At 41.0% G+C, this 10,990-nt stretch overlaps 1 protein-coding gene across 4 annotated transcripts in view; it reads right to left on the bottom strand.

Annotated features, from left to right (window-relative positions):
- Positions 1 to 500: 500 nt before the first annotated feature.
- Positions 501 to 10,990, bottom strand: part of Ptpmeg2 (Protein tyrosine phosphatase Meg2) — a 38,542-nt gene continuing 28,052 nt past the window's right edge. For all 4 annotated transcript variants that reach the window (XM_017081624.4, XM_017081621.4, XM_017081622.4 and 1 more), the window contains 5 exons: positions 4,524 to 5,413; positions 4,140 to 4,300; positions 3,845 to 4,074; positions 3,558 to 3,765; positions 501 to 3,500 (listed from right to left, as the gene is read on the bottom strand). In XM_017081624.4, coding sequence (XP_016937113.3) covers positions 3,274 to 3,500; positions 3,558 to 3,765; positions 3,845 to 4,074; positions 4,140 to 4,300; positions 4,524 to 5,413 — 1,716 coding nt within the window. In that variant the 3' untranslated portion in view covers positions 501 to 3,273. The remainder of the gene's footprint in view (positions 3,501 to 3,557; positions 3,766 to 3,844; positions 4,075 to 4,139; positions 4,301 to 4,523; positions 5,414 to 10,990) is intronic.

The raw sequence follows: 10,990 nt of genomic DNA, 5'->3' as shown, positions 1-10,990 counted from the left end.
CCGCCAATTTTCAAATATTTCAAAAGGATTGGTCAAGATATCGTCACAAACAGGCTCATTTTTACAGTCAACAATGATGTCAAGATAGCGTCACAGACAGGTTCAATTTTGCAGTCAGCAATGATGTCAAGATAGCGTCACAGACAGGCTCAATTTTGCAGTCAGCAATGATGTCAAGATAGCGTCACAAACAGGCTCAATTTTGCAGTCAGCAATGTTGTCAAGATAGCGTCACAAACAGGCTCAATTTTGCAATCAACAATGATGCCAAGATAGCATCACAAACAGGCTCATTTTTTACAATCGACAATTTTGTCAAGATAGCGTCACAAACAGGCTCAATTTTACAATCGACAATTTTGTCAAGATAGCGTCACAGACAGGCTCATTTTTTAAAATAGTTATTTACCAATTTTCGCATTTTTGGCAACTTTGCCAAGGTTTAAAATTCCTGAAAAGAGAAGAGCCCCCAAAAGTTCCGCCGAAATAAGTCAAAGGTATTCAATTTTCTATGTATTTTATCCACAATTTTCTTTTGTTACTTTTATTTGTTTTTTTAACTGCAAAATGCATTTTGCTTTTACATCAAGTTGTATTTTGGTTTCGTTTGTCTTCATGAAATGATAACATATACTTAAATGCCCTTAAATATTATGCGACCATTTCTCTAGGCTAAGACTTCCATGTTTTGGGCTTTTGGACTGGATCTTGGACTGGTTTGCCGGTGTCTGTACAGTGTCTCCCTGTGGTTTTGAGCTGGGTCAGTGGATTACCGGATAACTGGATTGCTGGAGTGATGGAGACGTGTCTGTCTCCCGGGATTAGTGGTATCTCTTATTAAAGTGCGCGACAAATGCGAGTATTCAATATGCGGGGGAAAGTAGCGGCTAGGGGATGCTAGTGGATAGATCTATTCAAGAGTTGGTTAAGGGTGGGCTGGATCGATCGATCTTGTGACTGGCTTTTCGATTTTTTACGGTGCATGTTGTGCGCAGCAAAGCTTTCTGAAAGCATCGTGACACAGGCAACACTTTTGAGTACTCGTACTAGGTAATTCTCTTTACACTTCGTTTGAACGGAAAACAAAGGCTTGTGACTCTAGCTAAGTTTTAAATTACACTTGAAGAAATTTTGCTAATTTTCATACATGTGTTAATACATAGATATATATTTATATATATATATATATATTTTAAATAAATTCTTTCCTCCACTCCGCGACTAGAGCCTACAAAAAATATTTATAGTTATCATCGTGGTATCTTTTTGGGTCTCCTTTTTAGGGTTTTTCGATTATATGCAGTATGATCTCTGTGTCAAGCATTATAAAAATAGAACGTCCATCGATTTGGGAGGTGAGTATTCATTATTCATTATTCATTATGCAATCTGGTTAGGTTTCTTGTTCTTTGTTTCTCTCGGAAAAGGCCTTTGAAAGAATTGAAAATGGTTCTGTTCTGCGATTTGCGATTAAGTATTATTGTAGAGTATACATATGACTTCAATGGTCTGACTTGACTGGCTGTGCGAGGAGTATCTGTGGCTCCAATTTCGACTTGCATCTTTCATTCGGGTTTGATCACAGCTTTTACAATTCTAATGATATTCGTGTGAGTGGTAGAGTGTGTATGGAGAGTGTTTTTCTTTTTGGAGCACAGTGCGGGCAATCTTTGAATTCGCACCAAAAATACTATATATTTCGTAGGTATTCGTATTTACATGCATACAAACATGACGAAAAAAAAAACGTATATTTATCTTTCTTGCAGATGTGTGTCGCAGTATATGCACTTAATTTCTTTATATTTATAAATATTTATAATACTTTCGCAAAGATGCACGAAGAAAATGCATTCTGTCCGACATTACATACACATAATTACACTTAATATTTCGTATTTCGTTTTCATTTCTGTTCGAGAAAGCTGCCATTCTTGACTTGATTCATAATTTTATATAGATCTTCTTGTTATTTAAAAAAGTAATACAAAATATGTTTGGTTTTCCTTCATTCATTTTCATTACGATTATTAGATCCGTTTTAGATTCGCTTGGCATATGAAATATGTAGGAAAGAAGGCATGTTAGATATATGTTTCTTATTTTCTTGTTTTCTGTAATACTCGCTTTCGGCGCTTTCAACTATTTATGTTTAGTTGGTAAAATAATTGTTAGTAAAATTCACTACGACCCTCTGCACGATAATACACTTAATTTTGCTCTATTTATAAATATTTGTAAAGAATTAGCAAAAACAAAAAAAGGGGGTAAAAAAAAAAAACACATTTAACAGCTGGGAGGCGAAGAGTTTTTTGGGGGGTGGGGGGTTTCGGTTTGGGTCACATCTGGAGAAGATGCGGCCAGGAGGGCAGGCTGGAGAAGATCACCTCTTCCCTTGGGCTATTTTCGTGGGCAACAACATTGAACAGTGCTTATATCTGATTTCCTCTGGTAGTTATATATTCGTTATACATATATTCATATATATGCGGTACGTAGATCTAGGCATATGCTATATAAGTTATGTGTGTAACTAGTTGGTTGCTTTTAGGAAATTTGCAACTCGCCGTGGTTCCTCTTGGGTTGAGATGGGGGGCAAAATGCACAAGAATTGTCCGCTCCTCCGATTCTGACTCTCCGCCGGACGGTTTGATCCTGGTCCTCGTTCTCATCCTCATCCGGATCCGGATCCTGACCCTATTTGCCTTCGTTGTACTCCACATCTTCATCGGACTCTAGTTAACTTTGTCATGATGTTTAAACACTCTTCGCTGTTTATTTTGTAGCTTTGTTTCGCTAATGCGGCTGGTTTTGATTCTTTTGTTTTGTTTTTGTTTCTTCTTTATTTTTAGCTATTTGTTTTTCATTTAGTTTAAATTTAATTTAAATAATGTTTATATATAGATGTTTTTGCTATACAACTATAGCTTGGTATGTAATAATATTTAAAAAAAAAAATAATATGTTAACGTAAATTGGTTACTCTACACTCTACACATTTTCAACTTTCTCGTACCTCGGAATCTATCGGTGCTTCCCATCGTTTCTCTCGCATCATATCATATCATATTATATCATAATCAGGACGAACATCTAGTCGGAAAAATGTTACAACTCCAATTTGCAATGGTAAAACATAGAATTATTCGGTTTCTCGTCCGTTTTTGCCCCATTCTGAAGACTGTGTGTACCAATTTGCGAAGGTAAAAAGTAAAAATTATTCTGTATACAAGTTGTTTTCCGTCCGCTTTTCCACAGACATCTGGAGACGGCCTACTCCGAGTCCTGTTCGCGCTCATCGAAGCCCGCCAGATCGACGGTCTGCAGCATTCCGCGCGAATAGGCATACTCGATGAGGGCCAGGTGGCAGAACACATACTGATCGGGCATCTGGATGGAGTAGGCGCGCTGCGACCGGATCTTCTCTACGGTGCCGCGTATATCCGCCGTGCCCACGTCCTCCAGCCGCGATATGCAAATGTCCAGGGTGATGAATGTGCCTGTGGAGCATCGTGAGGTCAGTGAAATCGGCAGGAATTGGTTACTATTAGGCTCACCTGTACGTCCAATGCCTGCACTGCAGTGCACCACAATGGGCGGTCCGCGGGCGTGGCCCGCCCATGTGTCGCCCAGTGCGTTGACCAGCTCCGCCTGCTTCTCGCGCACCTTCTGCAGGAAGTTCAGCATGGCCATGGCCGAGCTTGGCACCCCGTAGTCCGGCCAGCTGGTGAACTGCCAATGTGAGACATTGCGTATTTCGTCAGTCTGTGGGGGAAGTGGGATAAGCAAACAACTAAGTGAGTTATAAAGTTCTAATGCAGCTTGCTAATTCAATAAACTTCACCTTTATGTTTCTCAATTCCAACGAGGCCACCATATAGTCCTCGTTGCACTCAACGCTAATTGTTCGCACATGGTAGTCGCCAAACTCTAAGGAACTTTCTTCAGTCGGCTCCCAGTACTGGCCGCATTTAACGCGTCCGCGCTCCATAACGCGCGTCGTCATCACTATAACTAAACAATGTTGCTCCCAGATCATGCGCCAAAAGTCCTGGGATGTCTTTGGTAATGGACCTGCAGGGAGATCCAAAAATCGTTAGCTCACAGTTTATCTATAGTAGAATATGGCACCTTCGCACCTTGAGTTGAAATATATGCATTCTTCTGTTTGTAGCCATCGACAAAATTCGCATTTATGTAATCCGACGGCTCGTCGCCGTCTTCGTGGGCCAGCACCACTCTACTGTGATCGTAGCAGAGGACGTCTGTGTAGCGGTTCTTGGTCAGGTTGGCGCGCATCCTGCAGGGATTGAAGAAAATTCGTTACTAAGTATGTAAATGTTTGAACTAGAGGTATGAGAAATGAAATTAGGCAAGCTTTCCAAACTTAAATGTAAAAAATATATTCGCTGGATTCTGCTAAACAATTCGCTTTTCAATTTTTGCTCATTCTTTGCTATACGTTTCGAAATGTTTTATACAGGGTTCCAATGTATATACTTATCGCAATCTAATGCCCTCACCTCGCATGCAAAAAGGTGCCCTCGGGCGCCCTATTCCGAATGTCCGCGTACTCCTTGATCAGCCCATGGCGTCCGCGCTGCTTCACCATCTGGACAATCTGATCGATGGGCTTCGGGTCGCCCTCCTGGCCGGCCAGACTGTCGTCGTCGCTGAAGCCGGACGAGGCGCTACTCGGCGGATTCTCCGACCAGAATTCGCCGCCCCCGTTGGTGGTGGTGGTGCCACCAGTTGCTCCAGCTGCTCCTGCGACTGTGGCGGCGGCGGTGGTGCTGTTGTTCTCCGCCGAACCACTCGTGTTGAGCTTGAGGGGATTGGCTGCTGTGGCGTTGCTGCTGCCGCTGCTACTGCTGTTGCTCGCCTGACGGTGGCTGGGACTCAGTCCGTTGATTGTGATGTTTTCGTTGGGCTCGGAACTGCAGCTCACTGCTGACGCTGCCGCGGACGCAGCTCCTCCAGCTGGACCCACGCCATTGCTGACCGTCACCACGGTGGTATTGTTATCGCCCAGCAGATGGACGGCGCTGATTATCGTGGCACCCGTTGTGGCGGCCTCGGCCGATTCCGTGCCATTTGTGGCCACTGCCGCCGATCCAGTTGCAGAGCCAGATCCGGCCACACCCACGATATTGGCCAGCAGCTCGTCCTCACGATTCGTCATCGATTGGCGGCAGCTGAGCAACCATGTGGCGTGATCGACCTCCAGCGTGCCACCCAAGTGAATGGGCAGCGCCTTGCGCGGCACGTGCAGCGCCAACTGAGGCACCGATACAGTGAACACCCGCTCGCGCAGCTTCTCGCGCACAAACAGGCGCAGGATCTTGAAGGGCGCCTTGAACCACAGCGGCGCCGTCACGATCAGCACCTTCTTCAGACGCGCCGGATAGCCGCCCTGAAATGGTAATCAGAGATATTCGGGATTAGAACTGGTTATTGATTGAACTTTCTATTTATACATTTTATCGTTATATAATTGCTACAGTATTAAATGGTCTTCAAGACCCCAAGAAAAATATATACACCTTGTAGTGGTTAATTTTGAAAAGACATTTAAATCGAATCTACACATCATCTTATCTTCCCTTTAAAAAAATCGTTTTTTATAGTTTAATATAAGCGTCCTTTAGAAACGACCTCTATGACCAAAAGAGTCAAACTCCTGAATTTTCACTCGAAATTTGTAAATAGTTTAGCCCGTTTGTTATTGATTTCTTTTTACCAATTGGTTAAAAGTAATATTAATGTCTATGAGTGCAGAAGAGTCAATTAGAAGGCTTTCGCCTGGCATTTCGCCGGAAGTTTTTAATGGCATACATCGATAGGCAAGACAACGTATTTTCATACTACCGAGAACCAATTTGTGGCATTTGACATTTTTGCTTAACATACGGTTTCAACCTGTGCCATTTTCCCCAGAACTGTACTTTGCAGCTTTGGTTTTGCATTCGAAACAGCGAGGGCTGTATTTGAAGTGACATTTCCCCGAACGTCTGTTGATGAAACTAACTAATTCGCCCACCACCTCCCACACACAACCTGTAGTTTTTCCCAGAAATATTGATAGTGAATACAGCTGGGCATCGGCCAAAAAAGAGAAAGGGGGGGGAGTATGAAAAGTCCACGCGTGGCAGAAACCAGAGATACACTTTCCGATTTGCGAGTGGGCCACGCGCAGGGGGCACAGTTTCCAGGGAAACCTTCTGCAATAAACCAAGTTGACCTGCACATGGCACGAGTTCCGACTAAAAAGCTTTGCATTTATTAATTAACACGCAACCCAATGAAATGCTCTGGTTGCTCTTCACTGTGGCCAATTGCGTTGCGAACATTGGCAAAGGGGATTTCAAAGAACACTCGTAGTTCTCGGAAAAATGTGGAAACCTTGTTCCTGTAATCACTGAAATCTCTTTCAACCAAACGATGTATATATTTCGAGTAAGGCACAGAAACCTTTATTAAACTCTGATAAGTTTCCCCTTAAGGAAAAAATGAAGTGATTAGGATTATGAAAAGAATACATAGGGTTTTCATTTTAAAAAATCTCTCATGATTTTTAAGGACATTTAAAAGTGTCTTCGAATGTCTATAGGTCAATGTGTGAGATCTTTTTACCATTAATCTAATTTATACATTTTAAAGCTACTCTTACATATATGTACATATAGCATCTGCTCAGTCCTATATATATATATCATAGATTCATAGATTTAACTAGTAAAGCTTCAGCTTCCACTTTTTCACCAAATTTACTTTCTTAAGTGTTGATTTACGCTAAGAACGGATTTTTGGCTCAAGATATTTCCATTTTTGTGACCAGAGTAAGTTCTTGCTAGTATACCATATAGTACACATGCTTTTGGCTGACCACACACAGTACTGATTAAGTTGAAAGGGCCGCGAGGTAAAGCGGCTAAAAGAAAACTGCGACAACATTCGACGGTTCGGTTGAGAAAGAGGAAAAGTGGGTGGTGGGGTGATGGGGTGATGGGGAGATGGGTGGTGGAAAACCAACCGGCAACCTTCACCCAGTTGGGCAAATGTTGAGCAAATTTCATTGCGGCATTTTTCGCCGATGCCACATTGAGATACAGCAAAAACAACAAGTGGAATACTTGGCTTCACTCAAAGGTGAAATGTGATTTCCCAGCGAAAGAGAGAAAGGTATATAGGTGTATGTATGTAGATATGGATGCCATCCTTATGTACAGAGAGAGAAAGAGAGCGTGTCAGTGAAAGAGAAAGGGGGTGTGGGTGGGTTTGATTTTGGTGTATATGTATACGTACACATACATATACAATATATCATCCATGCCATCATTATTTAGTTTATTGGCCCCAAAAGCGGTGCAGCAAGCAGATTAAGGTCAGCAAGCAGTGGGGAAAAAAAAGAGAAAAAGGCAACAGAGAGTGCGGTAAAAGCAACAACAAATGCACTTTAATTAAACGCACAATCAGAACCAATATAAACACACACACTCATGTGTTTGTGGGAAATTTAATTAAAAGTTCTTTTCGCAGTTTACCTAAAAAATATTGCCGCTTCTCCTGCGTTTCCCTGCTTTTCCCCATTGTTGGCTCAATAAATTCCAGTTAAAGCTCTAATTGGCAACATTTTCAATTAAGTTGGGTGAACTTCCCAACAACAAACCCCCTCCCCCTCCCCCATGCGTTGCCTCTCCTCTCTGCTTGCTCTTCTTGTTCTTCTAAAGATTGCATCATCCAATCATACACATACGCAGAAATGCAGGCAACACACACACACACAATAAACAACTTCCTTTCATCTGCTGCTTCTCCTTCTTCATCTTCATTTTCGTCTTCTTCCTCCTTTGCCTTGCCCCCTTTTTCGTTGCTTTTCATGCTTTTGTATTGCTTTTCAGTTTGTTTTCATGTGCACTTTCACTTTGATCACAGCACACACACATGCATACATAGACACGTGAATTTACCTTAAAGCACCGTTGCTTTCAGTGTGCGTTATGCTGGAAAGTAGGCAATATTATTTTTATGTTTCTTCAAGGAGAATTTAAATCATAAATCCTCAGTGAGGGCTATTTATTTTCCTATTTCATTTAAGTATAGATTGTTTTTGCTTGAAAGTTTGTTGGAAAAATATGTTAAGTTATTCTAAAGACACTCGCATAAATCGCAGTTTCTTTCAATGTTGCACAATTTTTAAAAACGTCATGCAGGAAAGTAGGCAATTTTATTTTTATTTCTCTTCAAGAAGAGTTTGAAAACTGTACCTTTTGTAAGCCTATAAATGCTAATAAGTTAGCATTAATATTGAACAATTTTAATTTGTAGTCTAGGTACCAAACAATTATTCATCAATACTTGATTATTACTTTATTACGCGTGGAATGAAATGTTCTCCAGTGTCTTTCAGCACTATTTATTGTTCTCCATCAAGGAACAGGTGAACGCTTATAAATTTATCCCATGTCCTTCAGTTCTACAATTTGCATATTGAAAATTCTCAATTAATTCCCTAATTAACCTACTTGACCTTGTCGAAAGTAGCGTACCAATTAAAAATGAGCCTTAGGTGAAGGTGAAGGAAATAAATAACCTTGTAAGCCTTAACTTTCAAAAGTTTGAAAGTGGGCTACATAATTTATTAATATTTTAGTTTTTCTTTACCATATATTTTATATGAAATATTTTAATGGCAAACTACTTCCCATGTCCTTTAGTTGTCCAATTTGCATATCAGCAGTACTCGATAAAGGCAATAAATAATCGACTTTCTTCTGGTAGTTTTTTTCGTTTCCCCAACTTGGCCAATAAATAATGCAAGGTGCGTGCCTCGAAGAAATTTGAATGGTTAACAACAAAAAATAATAATGAAATATTGTATAACATTTCATTTCACATTCTCTTCTGGCATGTGAACTTTAAGGGTGCTTATGAGTCATAATCGGAAATATTCGTACGTGTTCTTTTTGTTTCCGTTCTTGTTGCACATTGTAACACCAAAGGTAAATATACTGAAACTGAAACTATAACCCAAAGCACAAATATCGAACTTGTCGTCCGGCGTTTCAGGGTCACAAGCCATCCGCTTTTCAACACCCTCAATTTCTGGTTATTCCCACATCCAATTAGAATCCAATTGGGGGGCTGGCGGCGCTCAGATAGCAGGCAATCCAATAATAACAATCACAATGTTCAGTCAGCCAGCCAGCCACCCCACATGCACACACTTAATTGACAAACACATCCCACAGAAAAAAAAAAAAATTAGCAGGTGAACATCATGAAAATTCTGCTATTCTTGGCCAGATTATTTGCCTTGGGGGCCAAAAAGTCTGCGCAAAAGTTGAATGAAACTTGGGACAAACTTGAAGCATCCACCTTCGCGTCTCCGGATTTCACCCTTTCCCTAACCTCCGCCCACCGCCCACCGCCCTCGCCGACATGCCACGCCCCCTCCGGCGGAGAGAGGGGGAAAAAGACTAAGGAGGAATTTTCCTGATGGGACTCGAGTGGGCAACTTAACGTGCCTTGGCATGCGTTTTGCTCCCGATTCTCCCCGACGACTCGACTTGGGACCCCTCTTCATTTTATCCATCCCACTTTGCTGAAAGCAATCCTGGTTACTTGGCTGCAAAAATGTGTGGGATGCTGGGGAAATTGGATATTGTTATATGAAGTTTATTCCTGGCTAAAGCTAAAATTAGCAACTTTGCCTGGTGGTTATCATGCACAGAGAGAAAATGACAAGGTAACAATATAATTTGCCATAACTTGAATTTAGATGCAATTAGATGCATGCAATACCACTTTCCAGTACTGCTTTGTACCAGAACCTGTGGAGTTTGTTATGACTCATGTTCAAAATTAGCAATGAGGACTGGCGATAGATGTTCCCTGTATCTTAAATCAGTAGATCTTGACTAACAATTGAAACAAAAGACCTTTTCAACACTATAACAAAGGGTCGGCATTGGCTTGTTGCAAAACCACTTTCCAACACTGTCACATAACAGGTTCTTTTGAGTGTATAATAACTCACCTCAAGTGCCACAATCGACTTTTAGTCCTGGCTGCGAAATATGGAGGTAAGCTGGCTTAATTGGATGGCTTCTGGGAATCTGATGCAAGCATTCAATTTCAGCTTAATTATAATTTTCATCATGGTCAAGGCGAAATCCAATCACAACAGAAAGGATACAGTGTAGGCGATTATTAATAAAATTTGCACACTTCCACGAATAGGAAACAGTAAATGAAAATGAACTCCATCTTGAAATAAATTCAATAGTTCCCTGAAATCAATCCCTTAATTAACGATAATATCATTTACATGTAGTTTGCTATTCCTGGGAATTCAGGAGATGCATTTTAATTGCAATCTACAAATGTGAAGGGGGACTCACGAGGAACCCAATAAGCCAGGAATTTCTGCGGAATTGACGCAATCAAAGTTGAAAATGTAATCAAGTATACGCCACGCGGTCCCAGCTGTGTGTAAGAAAAATAGCCAGCTTGTTTGCTTTTTTCTCCCTGACCATTTTTCAGTCATATTCCATATACCACATATTCAAAGGGGGCGAAACAATAAATAAATATGTGAAATTAGCCATTGCCAAATTTGGTAATGCGTTTTAAGCTTGTCCCCGTCTTTGGGCATGAAATGAATTTGTCGTCGGCGTTGGCCAAAAAAGGCGAAAGCGGCACGCACAGCAAACAAACCGATAAACGAGGAGACAAAAGGGAGGAAGAGCCCCAAAGACAAATGAAAAAGCGAACGTGGGGCCAAAAGATCATGGGAAATGGCCATCGATAACTTATGATTAATCAGCTTTATTCAATTATCTAATTGAAGTCAGAACAGCTGTGGTATGAAATATATCTATTTTTGAGAAAATGATGCAAAACAGAGGTGGAAATACCTTAGGTACAGCTTAAATCAACCTTAAATATCTTATATAGATAGTTTTTTTTGCTATCTTCGAGTAAAGCC

Source organism: Drosophila suzukii, chromosome X (genome assembly GCF_043229965.1).
Source record: "Drosophila suzukii chromosome X, CBGP_Dsuzu_IsoJpt1.0, whole genome shotgun sequence".
NCBI lineage: Eukaryota > Metazoa > Arthropoda > Insecta > Diptera > Drosophilidae > Drosophila > Drosophila suzukii.
Note: the sequence above shows the minus strand (reverse complement) of the source record. Positions and strands in the feature narration are given on the sequence as shown.